General features: G+C 44.2%; 1 protein-coding gene across 8 annotated transcripts in view; it reads left to right on the forward strand.

Moving 5' to 3' along the window:
- The window catches only part of Ptprt (protein tyrosine phosphatase receptor type T), a 1,096,883-nt gene that overhangs the window by 272,306 nt on the left and 807,073 nt on the right, over nt 1–17,504 (forward strand). For all 8 annotated transcript variants that reach the window (XM_042276726.2, XM_042276732.2, XM_042276733.2 and 5 more), the window contains exon 2: nt 16,867–16,992. In XM_042276726.2, the coding sequence (XP_042132660.1) occupies nt 16,867–16,992 (126 nt within the window). The remainder of the gene's footprint in view (nt 1–16,866; nt 16,993–17,504) is intronic.

The raw sequence follows: 17,504 nt of genomic DNA on the forward strand, positions 1-17,504 counted from the left end.
TGTTTTATAAAATGATCCAAAGCAAGATCACTTTAGTGACAGTTGGGTAGCCTACTGTATGATTTCCCCTCCAGTTTGCTTTTCATCGTATTTTTCTTTTGAAAGTGAAAGGCAGGAGGTGAGGCCTTTGGAGTAGTTAGAGTTCTTTAAGGATGTACACAAGCAGAAGATAAAATTTAGTCTGGGTTAACAGAATAAGCACATGGTGTGTGTGTGTGTGTGTGTGTGTGTGTGTGTGTGTGTGTGTGTGTGTGTGTGTGTGTGTGTGCATATGCATGAAAGAGAGAGAGAGAAAGAGAGGGAGAGAGGATTACTATAAGTAGTTGCCATGGACATGCCTGGTGCCACCAACTCATAGCTTATTTATGATCACTTAATGCAGAAGAGCACGTACAATAACCTGGAATATTATAGCACATAGGTGAAGGGACTATCATTGATGAGAATTCTAAAGAGTCCTAAACTGTATAAACAATGGTGTGAACCTGAAGGAGAGTTTAAACTAGCTATTAATAATAGAGAATAGGTCTGAGGATATGGCTCAGTGGTTAAAGTATTTGCTTTATAAGTGTAAGGACTGGAGTTTGGATCACAAGAGCCCATGTAAATACCAGGTGGGCATGGTTGCTTATCAGTAATTCTAGGCAGAGACTGGATATCCATCTAGTCTTGACAATTGAGACTAGACCTATCTATGAGCTCTGGGTTTGACTGAGAATGCCTCAATGGATAAGGTTGAAGAGCAATTGGAGATGATTCCTGACATCAACTTCAGGCCTCTACATGCATATGCACCATCACACACAGGTGCTCACACACATGCAAAAACATGCATGCATACACATGTATACCACACAGATATGAAGAGAGAGAAAGGAATATCCTAAGTGAAGAAGAGATATTAATCAAGCTGCAAGAGGGGACATTTTTAGCCTCTGTCTCTAAAAAAACATGACACTATGAGGCTACTATTGTTGAGAAATAATCCCAGGATCAGCATCCAGGAAATCAGAGAGACGATAGTTCTTAATGCTGTTATTTTTCAGGATAATACAATGTTTGTAGTGGCTCTTGGTTTCTAGAAATTTAGTTTTTTCTTGTGACCCCTTTTCTCATTTTAAAGAACTAGTGCCTGTTCTGAGTTTATATCCTTGAAGATTGTGCCTTTACCAAAGTGTTTATCCTTCAAGCTTCACAAAACTCAAAATGCTTCTGGAAGAGTCACAGAATTATCATCTTCTGATGAAAAAAATCACTCTGGGAAAGGATAAGTGTCTGGTCCCAGGTCCTGGGTCATGGGCTGGGCAGCACGGCTCCTTCAGGCTCCTCTTCACCCATTGGACGTGCTCTACTTCCTCAGCAGGGCATGTCACTATATGGGTTTGCTGTTCTAGAGTTGACTGTCATTATATCTGTAATGGCCAGGGCCCTGGACCACCAGGGAGGGTTCTCTGCTCAGCCTTCTTCAGACTTCCAGAGCTTTCCATCTCCAGGAAGTGTTCAAAGACTTGGTGGCTTACAGAAGATGCGTCTCTTGTACTGGCCTTAGAGCTGAGTCAGCCTTTCAGCGTGAGTTGTACAGGGCTCACGGCGGCTTGTTAGTTGGGGTATTGCTGTTGCTACTCATCTTCAAAGCCATGTTACTATTTCCCCCTTTTCATTCTGCTCTCAGCGCCTGCCCTTCCAGTGTGAGGGCTCTACTAGATGCTTACAACAGTGAAGTAGGGGAGCTGCTGATGCAAAAAGAAAGGGTGTTGAGTGAGACCCACCCTCCCACCCCAGCTCTTCTATCCCGGCCCTGACATCCCAACTGGCAGAGATACTCCTGGATCTTCCAGAGTTCGTTAATTATTTTCATACTGAGTAATTCTTTTAAGAATGGATCCTGTGGGGTGTAAGTACTAGGCTTTTTGGATGGGCTCAGATTGTGGTATTTGCTCCAAGGCAACGAGGGACAATGTCTATGGTCTGTCTGCTGCTTTCGATTTCCTTCTTCATTTCTGCCAATGTTGATGTGGGAGGGCTTGATATGTGGGTGTTTATGCTGCTGTTGGTTCTGTGCTTTGCGTTTTATTTACTTTCTCTGAGAGTCCTTGAGAACCTACAAATTTATCACCTAATCCTGTCTTCTTTTCATTTTACCTCAGTTTCTCTATCTGTGGCTTTGTCCTCATGTTTTAGAGAGAATGTGTGTGTGTGTGTGTGTGTGTGTGTGTGTGTGTGTATTCATGTAGAGACCAGAGGCAAACTTCTGGCATTATTCCTCAGTTATGTGTTAGCCTTATTTTTTAAGACAAGGTCTCTGGGTCTCTCTCTGGCCTGGAACTCACCAATTTAGCCTGGCAGGCTGGCCAGCAACTCCCAGGGATCTGCCTATTTCCATTTCTCCAACTCTAGGATTATAAGAACACACCACCACACATAGGTTTTTCACTTAGACTCTGGGGCTTGAACTCAGGTCCTTAGACTTGTACAGCAAGCCCTTCACTGACTAAACCGTCTCCCAGCCCCTTAATGAGGACGTGTAATGTTCGCTAGTCCATGCTAGTGCTCTTTCCATTAAATGATAACAATGCTTTCTTTTTCTATTTCTCTTGAACTCATTTTCATAATTTATGATTCTTATTTTCCTCCCAAAGATTCTATTTCATGACTGTAGGTAGGGGTGTCAGGGGAGGGAGAGAGAGAATCTAAACCAGGTCTTCTATTGAGACCAGTGACATGATTCGATTCCTAATCATTAGATGTGGTATGTTTTTGAACTTGGGTGTTGACATCGCCAATCTAGTTAATTCTAGGCAGAGGTTTAACAGTTTTCCTGTAGCTTCTAACAAGGGTCTAACAGAAAGTTTGCCGTTTGCATCTCAAAATTCATTTCAGTTTCTGTAATTGTATCGTCTTTTCTCCCCATCTTCTTCCCTGTTTCATTACTATGCTAGTTTCTTTTCACTCCCTCTGAAAGTTTCCCCCCTTTCCAGGAGTTTCATGGTCATTGAGGTGAGGTTCTAGAAGAGACAGCCAGGAGCTTCCAGCCAGATCCATCTTCAACGGAGTGCACTTGGCCAAGGTCATGCAGCCAGCTGGTGGCAAAGCCAAGTCTTTAATGCAAGGTTCTTTTCTCCCAGGCAGATCCTCAATCTTCAGGACCACCTGCCTCCTTGTCCTGTCAGGTCATGAGTTATTATGTGATTTAGCAAGTGGCAGCTTTGGTAGAAGTTCATTTCTGTTTCTGGGAGTTTTTGCCCGAGGTGAAGTCATGTTGGCGGGGGCTAAACTTCTGCTTTGGGCCTTTGCAGATTAAAAAAAAAATGTGCACATAGCTGAAAATTGCTAAGTGCTTGTTCTAGAGATGAGAAATGTGTTTGGGTGTCCTGGATGTGAACTTCAAGCATCTGAGAGGCCAAGATGATGCAGCTTGGAGGTACTGGGTCTGCTTCCTGCTAGGCACCTTGGCGAGCAGTCTCCTTGCCTTTTGAAGTGGTCATCAAAGGGCACTTCTTTAATTCCTGGTACGGTGTCCCCTCTTCATTGGCATCTGCCTCTGCCTGGTGAGTTAACTCTGCAGGGAACCAAAGTGTCAATATTTGAGAATGGACAGGCTGGCTGGCTGAACTGAGGACAAGCTAATATAGTTGTCACAATAGTTAACCTCACTGTCCCCGAGACCAAAATCTGTGGGTTGACTCAGTACTGGCATTCGAGTGATTTAAGCGTCAAATTATTTGAAGCCTCTTTATGCTTTGGCCTTAAAATCCTTTTATTCGACATTTAATGCCCATCTAAGGTCATGGTAGAGGAAGCCCATCTGGCCACCACAGCCTGACTTGCCAAAGCTGAACTGTTTGAGGGGTTTCCACAAGCAATTATATTTAGCATAATACTCAGACCTCAGTAAATATTTTATCTGCCTAGTTACCAGTTTGGTGATTTATGGAACTCTGGATGCTATTACCAGGCTTAATGAATGTGTGGGAACTTAGTCCTTACTTTAGATAATTAAATGTTAATATACTTATAAAATTAAAGTATGTGAACTTGTATCCATCAGCTGGACTTTGCTATGTCTTAGGCTTTTGTAAGCATGACATTGAGAAGTAGACAGATGATGGCCTCTGGGGAAAGAAAACTGTCAGGATCAGCAGACAGAGGGATGTGGACTGGATTCTGAAGTTGCTATGGTCTCAGTTAACTCATCTTCACAGTGATTAATTCCTGCCTTGTGGGATGTCTGCTATGATCCAGGAAGACCATGAGAACACCTGGCACTGGCTGGTGGTGGCACACACATTTAATCCCAGCACTCAGGAGACAGAGGCAAGTGCATCTCTGTGAGTTCAAGGTCAGCCTGGTCTGCAAAGCCAGTTCCAGGACAGCCAGGGCTGTTACACAAGAAACCCTGTAAAAAATCAAAACAAAACAACAATAATAATAACAACAACAACAACAACAAAGAGAAATACCTGGCTTGATGCCGGGGCTATAAAATACAATATTTAGTAAGGATCACTTTCTGTAGACATCTTATGGGTTTGTATTAAATGTTGAATGTTGAAAGCGTTCGGTTATTAGAAGAGCCTAAGTGCGCACCTCACTAGCAGCTTATCTTTGTGATTCACTATTGGTCTTCCCAGCTAAAATGTGAGCTCTATAGGAAAGAGAGGGCCATTTCTGTTTGTCTCTGCTTTATCTTAGATACCTAAAAAAAAAAAGCCTTGCTTCCAGGAGACAGTTCATTGATGAATGAAATCCAAATGTGGGTTGAAATCCAGAGAGGGTCATATGGAGGAGTGGGGGTTTCCAAGCCGCCCAGTTTCACTGGTGTTTCCACACAAAAGACATTTGATAAAGAGTTGACAGAGCTTGTGTTTGAGTTTGAACCAAAATTTGTCCTAATCACGACTTTTGTCTTGTGTAAGGTAGATGGACATAGGGAAGTCATTTAACCACTTTCAGACTCAGGCTCTCATTTTGCAAAGCTGCGCTTTACATCTCAAAGAGCAAATCAGGGCAGGCTCTCGGAAGGTTAAGGCAGTCCTCATCAGGAATGTGTGGGGTGGGCACAGAAGGCTGATTTTCCCAGGGTGGAATTTGAGGTCACTTTAAATGATGTGAGAGTAATTCCTACTGGGGACTCTCAGTTCAGAAGCCAAGTTTGCGGGACTCTCTCCTCCTCCTGCTCCTCACTGGGTTCCCAACAGCTCTTGTTCCCCAGATTCTCTCCCAGGTGTGTGCGCTAGGTACTCTCTTCAGCGCTGTGACTAAATGCCGAACAAGAAGCAGCCTTGGGGTGGCAGTGCTTATTTTGGTTTGCAGTTTGGGGGGACACAGTCTATCATGACAGAAGGCAGTAGAGAGTGTGTAGGAAATGGGGCCAGGCTGTAAGAGCTCAAGGTTAGCACCGTTGCGTATCGTTCTCTTTTACTGTTTTGCCTCCCTGAAGTTTTGCCATTCATTCATTCGCTCTTGAGTAAAAATGAACATGGGCTTCCTACCTTAGACAGGTGGACCTCCCACAGGAAGTTAGCAGATGAATTGATAAGCAACTGGAGAGTGTAGCTAGAGTGTAGAGGCAGCAGACCCATCAAGCATAAACAAAGTGACATGGTAGAGAATAATTAGAGAGGGGAGGGACTATTTTTTGTCTGAGTATTTGAGAAGTCTTCTCCAGGAATTTGAATTTGAGTGGGGAATCATTTGGAGTGAGCCTCATGAAGCTCCATGTATGATGGGAATGGGAAGAGCTGGAAGTGCAAAGACGCAGAGCATGCTGGGACCTTGGCTTCAGCTTCTGAGGACTTCTGATGCTGAGGACTCCTGCCAGAAACTTTGCTCTCCTTACCCCGAAGTATGGAAAGTTTTCTCCCTGAGATGGGGCATGACCTATGGTCCTCTCTGTCTTTCGCTGCTCCCTCTAAATAAAAGTGAAAGAGACATCTCTGTTGTGTGGGAAAAGATCAAAGATGCTCTTCTGGCAGCTGGGTGGGAGGAGGTCTGGCCAGGGGCCAGGGCTTCTGGTTCTGTCCCAGCTCTGGACCCTTCTCTTTGTAGCCTTTGCACTTTTGTCTGTTTACCCACCTGTAAAATTAGTTGCTGGATCAGATGATCCTTTGGTCTTTATGTTTGAGAGGGCAGTGGAGTCCTTGTGTCTGCTCCCATGCTCTTTGGGGGCAGAAAGAATTGCTGGTTAGTCAGGGCTTCTTTGCTGGCTGACTGGATTCTCTCCCTGGCCCTCAGCTTGAGCCTTCCTTGTCTATTGTGACTGAAGGTGACTCTTCTTTCCCTAAGTTTCACCCTCACATTGGTAGGTTGAGGCAGAGAAAGCTTTCCATATTCTTTATCATAGTCTCTCCCGATCATACAGCATTACAGTGCCTAGGTACAAATTGGGACCCAGGAGGCTTGGGCATGAGAGAAGGTAGAGATCTGCCACCACATGACACTGTGGGTTAGACAAAGGTCAGGCAGTCTGTAGAAAGCAGCTGATCTGAGGTTCTATTTTCCACTGCATCTGGGTATTATAAAGGAAGATACGGTCATGTTCTGGTAGGATTCAGAAGTCAAGGGTTCTAGGAGAGGGCTTGCTTATTGCCTCTGTTACAAGTGAAGAAACCTAGGCCATGGAGACTCTGCCTTGCATGAGGGTACTGAGGGTGTTGGGGTTCCTGTGCAGTTACTTGTCACTATGGACACTGCCCATCCATCCTGGACACACAAGACAAACTTAGATATGCTTTGCTTTGAAAGATTTTGCAAGCTAAGTACATGTAAAACATTTAATATTTCCATTTTAAATTCATACACAGAGATTAAATATTAATGTATCAAGTACTCACCTGGTATGTACTGTGTGCCAGGTGCTATTCCAAGTCTTTACAGATATTAAGTTCATTAAATCCTCTTAACACAGCTAGGAGGTGGAAGCAATTAGTATCTTAGGCTTACAGATGACAAAAGGGAGGCCCATGGAGTTGACATTGGCCAAGGTCATATAGTTAGTCAAACAGAAGAGTTTAACGGCCAGCTTCAGGGTCTACAGCTTAACCATCCCCTGTGCTGTGTCTCCCTAGACCAAGAGGAGCTTCTTCCAGTGAAGGTAAGTATGTGTTTGAGTCACTAATCTCAGTGCTCATCTTCATAGGATGAAACCAGAGCCCAGCAAAGGTACAAGCAGATTGATTCTAATTTGAGGACATCACAGCCTCTGTTGCCCTATGGTTTTCCCATGGTGCTCTGCCTTGCCTTGATTTCCAAACACACTGCTGGTCTCAAAGACACTCAGCAGCAAGTTTATTATTCTTCCTTGAAATCTCCTGACTGGCTCCCATCTTTGTTACTTTTGTTTCTAGTGGGTCATATTGCTACCCAGACCCTGACAAGGAAGAACCTGTTGATGGGGTCAGACAATATTTCCCTGTCCCTTGGGGAATGTCCATGCCATCAGAGAGGCATCATCTTATATATAACAAATCGACCATCCGACGAGCTCTAAAACATCCTTTTTCTATTAGGACTATTGTTTCTATCTGTTGAGTCCATGAGTATTTGACATTGGATGACTTTATAAAACATTCTACTAATTGGATTTGTTAAAGCAAATAAATCAAACACTAATTGGAACGTGCCCTGCCATTATTTTTGCTTACTGAATTAGATATAATGGTGTGAAGGCCTTCTTATCATATTTGTGCACTTATTTAAACACCCCCCTGGCACACACTTTTGCAAATTCAATTAGATATTCAAAAAAGAAATTCAATTTATGCAAGGCTGGTTTACATTCATTCCGGGGGCAAGACTGCACTCCCCACGATACGCTGCTCACGATTAATAAGCCCTACTTAGATCCTGCCCAGCCTTCAGAGCATCTGTCGGCACAAGGGTAGAATCTCAATGACTCGGGGGCTGAAGCTCTTTAGATGTGTGTGTCTGTAAAACAGGGTTTGCTTCCTGCGCCTGCAAACTGTGGTTACTCAGGCCCCAACAGCTGGCTTAATGCACTGCTATTGCTCTCTTGATTTCTTAATTGTACAGCATGGTATTCTGTATTGTAGTTTTGTGCTGGCCTCACAAAGTGTATAGCTGAACCTTCCTTGGATTTTGCCTTGGTTGGCAGATATGGTGTGATTAGAATTCAGCTGTGTCCTCCCTCTGATACTATGTATGTCTTCTGCTCTGGTCTCCATTTTCTCATCTGGGTAGTGGCAGCATCAGCTTTTCTAAGTCAGGGGCCTTAGTATCTTCACTCAGGTCCCTTTTTCTAGGGCCAGGTGTGTGATGTCAGAAGACAGTGGACATGTCTCTCTACTTCCCCAAGAAAGGAAGAATCATTCTAGATCTAAGAAATGGGAATTGAGTGTCAAAAATCATATTGCATCAGACACGCAGGTGATAGCAGGTGGTACTGTATTGAAACTCAGTGATCATGTTAGCACTGGGAATGTCCATGCCACTGAATTAGGATTGTAGTCTTCATCTCAAACCTGAGTCTTCCCTAGCTTTTGTAGTACAGGTTTTGGATTTTTAAATGATTAGGATGATAAAGGAATGTTATCTTGTGACAAGTGGATTATATGCAGTTTTTTAGGTCCAGTGAATACTGGGTATGGTGGTTCATACCAGCAATCCTGGATCTTGGGAAGCAGAGATGGGAAGACTGTGCATTTGAAGTTAGCCTGAATTATCTAACAAGAACCCATCTCAAGTAGAACAAGATCATTCTATGTATGTATGTATGTATGTATGTATGTATGTATGTATGTATGTATCTATCTATCTATCTATCTATCTATCTATCTATCTATCTATCTATCTCTCTGTAGAATACAGCTGTGCTGACCATTAGTGACAGAGCTTGGGGCCACTGTGCTAAGCAGAAGCATGAGGTAGTCCCAAAGATTCCTGACCTGCACAGGAATCTACATCCTGTAGAGTCCCCATTCCCTACATGGCAGTTATACACCTTGGTTATATTAGTGACAAAGGTGAGAAGCTGTAGCTAAGGTCCCAAATCACTTGACCACAGTTAAGTTCAAGTGATGCACTTTGATGAACCTGCTACATCAGATGAGCTATTCAGAAGAATGAAACCCTCCTTTAAGGAAGAGGTTGAAACAGAAGGCTCATGGCCAGGAACTGTGGTAGAACCCATGGGCTGAGAGTGGCTGCTGGTATAGCTGTCAAGGAAGATAGGACCTCAGTCCTGCAACCTAAGGATCTGGATTCCACCAAAAGCCATGCGAGTTCTAAAGAGAATCCCAAGGTTCCAAAAGAATACAGTTCTGAGGGCACCTCTTTTCCATCCTGGGAGAAGAGAAACAGTTTTGCCAATATCTGGGCTTGTGCCTTATAAATGCTGCAGATATCAAATAGGAGTTTTAGGCTGATGCATTTGTGGTAATTTATTACAAAACAATGGGAAATGAATTTACTGTTGTTTTTTCTTCCTTAGAGTCTTGTGTTGAAATCCATATGCTGAAGTCCTACTTCCAACATGTTTGTGTTTGAATACAGAGCCCGTGAAAAGGTTAGATGAGGTCATGGGAATGGTCATATGGTCATAGGGTCAGTGCTCCCTAGGCAGGGAAGAGATCCTAGAAGTCAAGCTGTCTTTGTGGAAGCATACCAAGGAAAGTCCATGTAAGGATCTCTGAGAAGGTGATCATCCATAGGCCAGGAAGGAAGTGATCCCCAAAACCCACCCAGTCAGACCCTTGTGTGGAACTTTAGTCTCCAGAGCTGGGAAGAAACAAATGTCTGTTTTGTATGACTTAGTTTATGGCATTTTGTTATGGCAGTGTGAGTGGACTAATACAACCCACAAAGCTGACAATATTTACTCCTTGATCCTTCATGGAAAAAGGTTGACACCCCCTTCCAGTTAAAAAGTAATAAAAACTGGATAAATGGCTCATTAGTTAAAAGCAATTTCTGCTTTTGCAAAGGACTTGCATGGTGGCTCACACTACCTGCTCACACCTACCTATAAGTCCAGTTCCAGGGGATCCAATGCCTGCTTTTGGCCTCGGCAGGACCCAGGCACATATATGCAGTCACCCACATTTATATATAAAATAAAAACAAATCTTAAAAATAAGAACTAATTTGATCACGTCTCTCTTTCTCTTTCCCTGTACCCATGTAATCTTGCTATATCTGGAGTCTATATAGCTCCTTCAGTGTTTAGTGTTACCTATCTACACATCTGTGAGTGATACATGAAGTTCATACTATCTTCCAGCAAGGAACCTTCCTGCTTGATTCTGAGCTCCCAACTCCACCCCTGATCCTACCCTCTGCATCATGGTCTCCATGTCAAGCTGAAGGTACAGAGCCTGCTCCTGTGCCTTGATCTCTAGAATTGAGGACTAGCGCAGTGTAGGCTTGCAGCAGTGAGTTATTTGGGTGTAGAAGACTTGAAGGCTGGCTCAGGACTGAGGAAGAGTGGTGTAGCTACCTCAACCAGTTCTGTTTGAAAGGAATGTTAATTGCTGTGGTGTCCAAGTCTAATGACTAAGTGTGTGTGTAGACTGAGATAGTCTGGGTTCAAAGTCATGCTTTGTCACTTGAGGTTTGTGTGATCCTGGGCAACATTTTTGGAGCATTCTATGAGTTAGTTTCTTCATGCATGTCATGGACATCAGTGAGCATGTCTAGCTCATGCAGTGTTTGTGATAATTAAATGACTATTGTAGGTGACCAGCACCATGCTTGGCACAGAGTACTATCTATGTTATCATCCCTCAGATTGGCATCTGCTCCATAGCATTCTTCCTCTGTCCTTTTGCCCTTGTATCACCATTCCCTGATCCCAGAGCATTGCCCATCGTAGTTGGCCCAATGCCAAAAGTAGGCATTGGATCCCCAGCACCTGTTGCTACAATTCTAATTTCTCTGCTGCTGCTTCTAGTCCTATCTGTCTGTCCGTCCTGTTCTCACCTTCTCTTTTCCAAGGCGTCCTGAGGGTTTCTCTTTAGCTCACTATTTGACTTCCCTTCTCACTCAGTTTCAAGTCTCCACCTTTGCAGAATTGGGATAAATACTCTTAAAAGGCCCAGCCTGAACACTGAGCCCCCGTTCCCTCTCCTAGTGAAAGGTTCACTGTGACCCCTAAGACAAAGGCATAGATGGACTGCATTTCCCCATGAGGGCTCCAGCCTGGCACCTCGCCGTGAATAAGGTCCACTTTAATGTATTCAACTACTCATTGTGTAAAGTCAAGCCCATGCTGTGGCTCGACTTTGGTGGAGACGCCCGTGGCTTGCCTATGTTCTCTTAGATCTTTGGAACCTGGAACTGGAATGGCACAATCCTGTGACCTCCAATGTCTCACATCCTATGCCACCAGAGGTGTTATCTGAGCTCCATGGGCATGGTGCTCTGTGGGTTCTAGTATGTTCTGTTCTAGCTACACAGGCCAGGGTAGGAAGTGTTTCTTTGCCACCCCCATGCCAGATCGCCTCAGTTTTTGGTCATGTTTGTCAACACTGCGAGTTTCTCCACCAGTAGTACTGATCGTGTAGAGCAAAGCCAAAGGCAACTCTCTACCTTTTTAAAAATAATTTTCTTTTTTTATGTTTGACCTAGTTTCCTATCTTCACTTAGCTTCATGGCTGGATATTAAAGGCACCACTTTCTATTCTAGAAGAAGCAGGATGAGACCCGGAGTCTGAATATGGAGTATTCTAAAAGAGGCTGTGCTAGAGCATTGGGAAGCTTCGGTTCCACAATGCCAGTGCTAGTGCCCCGCTTCCTCTTCTTCATGTGTTTAAGCTATTTCTAGCGGGTCCATGATGCTGCTTCTGAAAGATGGGATAGGCGCAGCAGCAGGTGAAGATAGTGTGGGTAATGGCTGATCATAAATGGCTGCTAATAAAAGGGGTGTCACTGTTGTTATTGCTAACTGTGATGTCATGCTTTTTCTCCAGCTGGGTAAGTCCCTTGGGCGTTCTGCGATGAGGTTCTGTGCAGAAAGGGAGCCAACAAAGCCCCTTTCCTAGAACAAGAACTGACAGGTGACAATCCCTGGGCAAAATGTGCCCATCTCCATTATTATATATAAAGTTTTAAGAGAATACAGCCACATCTGCTTGTTTCCATATTGGCTATGTTTGCTTTTATGTTACAAAGGCAGGGCTTAGCAGTTGTGACAAAGACCATGTAGCCACAAAGCTAAAGAGATTTACTGTTTGGTCCTTTGTAGAAAAGTTTGCCGAGCCCTATCTTTGAGAAAGGGGTTGTGGTTTTCTGCTTCCATATGCAAACAGATTTACATACACATCCATCGACTCAGCTCACATACGGTGCCTGGCACAGAGCAGAAGGTAACCAATCTTTCGCCCCTCTTCTGAACTTAATTCTGCTCTGGGATACATAGGATGCTATCTGAGAAATGCAGAGGCAGGCACATTTATATTTTTATTGAATTCTGTCCCTCTCTCATTTTCAAAAGAAGAGCTCATGTTTAAAAAAAAATTCTGATTGGCACTATAAACCTTATTTATGCTTTAATGTCTCCTAAAGTATGTATCCCGCATGATTTTTACTCCCTTACAGATGCTGATATGCTATACATTACCAAATCCAAATGGATTTTCAAAATCCAATTTCCTTGCTACAGTCTTCCATTTCTCTGTTGACTTTATGTTTGACTTGCCTCAGAGCATCTGGGGTTTTTGCCACATTTTGACCTCAACCTGCCCAATGAAATAGCTCATCTGTTCAAGAGGAGAGTCCTTGGGTAGTGGCTGCCATTCCCTGTCCTCCTGTGATTCTCTGAGTCTCCATCAGGCTTGATGGTGGCAGCCTGAGCTAGATCTTGGGGTGGAAGTAGAGGCAAAGGTGTTATTTCCTCCCCAAATGACTGTACTAGATTTGACAGCATTTACCTGACACTGCATGCTCCTTAGGTCTGAATGAGGTCAGTGTCCAAATGGGGATTCTTTCCAACTGTATATCTTCCTTAAATGGCCTGCCACAAATGCCTACAGAGATGGCTAGGCCTTTTGTGTTATGGTCTCTAGGGAAGACAGATAGATGTAACTTTTGGATGATCAACATCACCTATAAGACGTCTTAAGGACATGAGGGTTAGATGAATGATTCCTGCACTTGGTTCAGGGGAGCTTGGATTTCTTCTCTTCTCCTTTCCTGGTGACTCCTAGTGTGTCCGTGGCAACATGGCTTATTGCCATTTCTGCATCTCTATGGCCCCTGGGGGTTCCTGGTTACTTCCGATCCTCTAGGATACTTAGATGTTATGACGAGAAGGTTCCTTGTGGCTATCTTGTTCCTGTATACCAGAAACTAAATGGGAATGGTTAGGAAGTTGTCTCTAGCAGGTTATGTCACCTGCTGTCTGAGTGCCCAGTCTCAAGCTCATGACCACTCTGATTCTTGATCTGTTGTCTGAGAGGAAGAAAATATGGTAATGATTGCTTAGGAAATCATCCTTAAGTATATATTTCTCTTTAGTCGTTTGAAACACTGCATCAAGCCACATGAGCAGGGAGGTGGTATCTTTGTCTGTTGGCACTGGGCACAGTGGTTTGTTTCTCCCGATGCATGTGTTTGGGTGATGCTATCAATTTATATTGAAAAGGATTATGAGAAGCATTCTCATGAGACTCACCATGCACTTCTTGTGTGGATGTAGTTTCAGATATGGGTGGCGTTTCATTACGGGATATGAGGTTCGTCACGGATATTCCTACAGAGGCTCTTGTCTGATCTGTGTTCACAGACTGGTTGTCATTTTCCTCAGACAGTTTGGCGTTTATTATGAGAACACTGTGTCTGGTACCTGGGAAACTTTCCCCATTGACAGAGAAGTCAGGAGCTCAGAGTCGGGCGCATAGCTACATTTAGGCAGATGGGCATGTGCGAAATTAAAGCACGGTTCTCTAACTCCCTCCTTCTACCTACCCTGCTTTGCTATTCCTTTTCTGGTCCTCACTGTCACCATGCTGCACATCCTGCTTTTGAATACACTGGGCTGATGCAGCGGGATGGTGACCAGTTAGACAGCATCTCCTCAACATGCTCTGCACTCTAGGCTTCACACAGAGTGCAAATGGGGACTTAAATTCCGCTGGTCATATTCTCTTCTTTGCTGAGAAGCTGGGCACCCTGGAAAAGTCCTTACCGTGTGCCTGGCTGAGATGCAGGGGTTTGTGTGTGATAATGTGACAAAGGAGCCTATATCTAGAACTGTTTTGTGATGAGATATTAAAGATATGTATAAGCCACAACAAATTCTGGCAGAAAGCTGAGTCTAGCTATCTTAAGCAAACAGTAGCTCCAGCTAGAATCTGGTGCTGCCTTTGATTGCTCTAAGTAAGCTCTTCTTGAATGAGCCTTCTGCTGTCACTCCTTCTTTGGTTACTGCCTCTTGCAGCCTCTGCCGCGAAGGCCCTTGCAGCATCAGAGAAACTGACAAGGACTGCATGGCAGAGATACTTTCTGTATGTAGCGCCCGTCTCTGAGAGGTTGGCATGGTGGAGGGTCATTGTAGTGCAGATCTGCTTCCAATTCATGGTTAGAAATCTTGTACAACTCCAACTTAGTGATTCTCTCACCCACTCCCAACTGTGGCCTCTGTAGTGCATGTGTATGTTTGTAATTATCCTTTAACGTACTTGTTTGTCATTGGTCTGCCTTACTAAGCTTCATACATCTCTCTGGAAAACACTGTGTGGCTAGTGCCAGCATGGTATCTGTTCTGTCACATGAGATATGCCTGAATTAGAGAGTCCCTACACAAAAGCAAATTGTTTTCTCTCCACCAGTACATCAGTCATTTCCCACGCTCTTTTTACTAAAGAAATTCCCCACTAATCTTACCGCAGACTTCAGTTTTGGTTGTGTTTCTTGGCCCTCTTGGATGTTTGCTTGTGTAACTCTTTTTTTTTATTTGTTGCAAAGCACTCCTCAACCCCTGCATCTCCCGAATGGGTTCAGCCCTCCATTGCTTAGCCCAGCATTCATTGGGGTACTGTCAACCTGCTCAAGTGACTGTAACAAAATACATTCAGCTGAATGGTTTATAAAAAATAGGGAGAAAATTTGTTCACAATTCTGGAGGTTTTGAAGTCTACAGTCAAGACAGCAGCTGACCCAGGGTCTGGCGACAGCTTCTTTTCCACATTGCGTCCTCCTCATTTTATTTACATTTCAGTAGTTTTGTTTAATTATCACACAAAATCATAGATTTGATTATGACATTTTCACATGCACTTTGTGCTCATTGATCTCTTCCCCTCCCTTCTCCACCCCCCTGTTCCTCCCCTGTCATCCTTTCTCACAATAGGCCGTCTTTTGCTTTCATGTCACATGTATTCTGTTATCCCCTTGACCTTCCCTCTTTGACAGTTCCGCACTTGGCAGAAGAGGCGAGCATGCTCCCTCGTGCCTCCTTTATCCAGACACAAAGCCCCTATATGAGAGCCAAACCCCCATAACCTAAGCGTCTCCTCAAAATCCCTCCTCATAATAGCACTTCCTTGGGGTGAGTTCCAACATAGGAATTGGAAGAGGACACAGGCACTGCAGTGGATACGGCTCAACTTGTGATGGGGACATGTGGGTGTTTAGAGAGGGCAGTCCTGAACACCAGTGAGACCATACAGAGAAGAGATGGACTAGAATGTGAGTGGGTATATGTGGATGACCAGCCAGGATGCCACTGCTGACTCAGGCTAGCAGGCACCAGCTCCTTTTGTGGACCAGGCTGTGCTCCCTTTGGGATATCCTTCCTTCAACCTTCCACCTGGGAAAATCCTCCTCTCCTCCAGTGCCCTGTGAACTCTCTCATTCAGAATAGTGGGCTCCTGTTTCTGGTCACAGCAGCTCTCCGAGTTGGAGCCTCCATTCTAATCTTTTATCTCTTTCAATGTCACCTTGAATGGACTTACAGCCCAAATATATGCTAAGTTTATCCTTGCCAATATGAAATGGACACAGCATAATGTCAGGTGATGGATGGTTTGAACTTTAGGGGAGACTCTCGAAGCACTCACTGTTGACTTTCTCATCTTCCAAGTGCATGGTTGTCTAATTCCTCAGCGGCTTCTTTAAACACCACGAAGCATGGGTTTTCAGTCTACTTTTACAGGGCAGAAGGTGTGGGGGGTGGTGGTTCACTTTTCATAGTCAATCCATTGAAGGACGTATTATAAGGTGGATATTCCCTTCCACAGGTGGGGAAACTGAGACCCCTGCCCCCAGGGATGAACCAAGTGACAAAAAAAAATCACAGTTTTGCAAAGCTGAGGTGTCGTGTAGTCCTGCTGGACTCTGAAGTTCCTGTTTATTCTGCAGCATCCCAGCACCCCTTGCCTGTAGCAGGAAGCCATTACAGAGACATGCCCTGGCATTCACTTTTCCTACTCAGAATGAGACATTGCCGTTTACTTTCTCAGGAAGTCAGATTGAAATCAATGTAACTAGCTTTATTAACTTTCTTAAATGCCGGGGTGGGTGCAGGGCTCTCAGATACTAGAACCTATCCTGGGAGCACCAAAGCAAATATAAAAATCTAGTTTGCCTGGTTTTGTTTTTTTCCTTTCTTCTTCTTCTTCTTCTTCTTCTCCTCCTCCTCCTCCTCCTCCTCCTCCTCCTCCTCCTCCTCCTCCTTCTCCTTCTTCTCCTCCTCCTCCTCCTCCTTCTCCTTCTCCTCCCCCTCCCCATCCTCTTTTTCTCCTCTTCTCCTTCTCTTCTTCCCCACCACCACCTCCTCCTCCTTCTCCTTCTTTTTGGTTTGGTTATTTTTTTCCTCCAATACCTCTCTATAAATGAAGAGCTGATGGTGAAGGGGTAATTAACTAAGGTTCATGCATGGGCTACACTTACCCATCTCTCTTTTGTCTACAGGTGGCTGTTCTTTTGATGAGCACTACAGCAACTGTGGATATAGCGTGGCTCTGGGGACCAATGGGTTTACCTGGGAGCAGATTAACACATGGGAGAAGCCAATGCTGGACCCAGCTGTGCCCACAGGTATGTGACCCATCATGTTTGGGGCTGAGATGGAGGTAGCTGGCTTTTGCAGTGGCTCACAGTGGGGGAGGACCTTTTTATGGATTGAAGTGAGAGAACAGAAGGTTAATATATAGGTATGAGGTGTATTCAGACAAGGCTAACTGAGTTCTTTAGAATGGAGTGATTGTCACACATCGTCAGGATCCAGAGACCTTTGGGATTAATTTTACTTGGAGATTTTTAAGCTCTATCTATGCACAGGGTATCACTGAGTTTTGCTGTGGGGTCTGATGGTAATGACATTTTAGAAAGATGAATTTGCTCCTTTCCTTTATGCCACATAAGCATGGGTTGTACACACACATCGTGGGATTTCCACTGTTAAATTATTACTACTTTGGTGAGTGCCCTAATATCCAGAATCCCAAGCTTATTTACCCAATATAAATTCTTGATGAATGCCTACATTAGGCAGGCCTGTGAGAGATGAACCTGCTGGGTTTTAGGGTATGTATTTGGAGGAGGTATAT

Source organism: Peromyscus maniculatus, chromosome 4 (genome assembly GCF_049852395.1).
Source record: "Peromyscus maniculatus bairdii isolate BWxNUB_F1_BW_parent chromosome 4, HU_Pman_BW_mat_3.1, whole genome shotgun sequence".
NCBI lineage: Eukaryota > Metazoa > Chordata > Mammalia > Rodentia > Cricetidae > Peromyscus > Peromyscus maniculatus.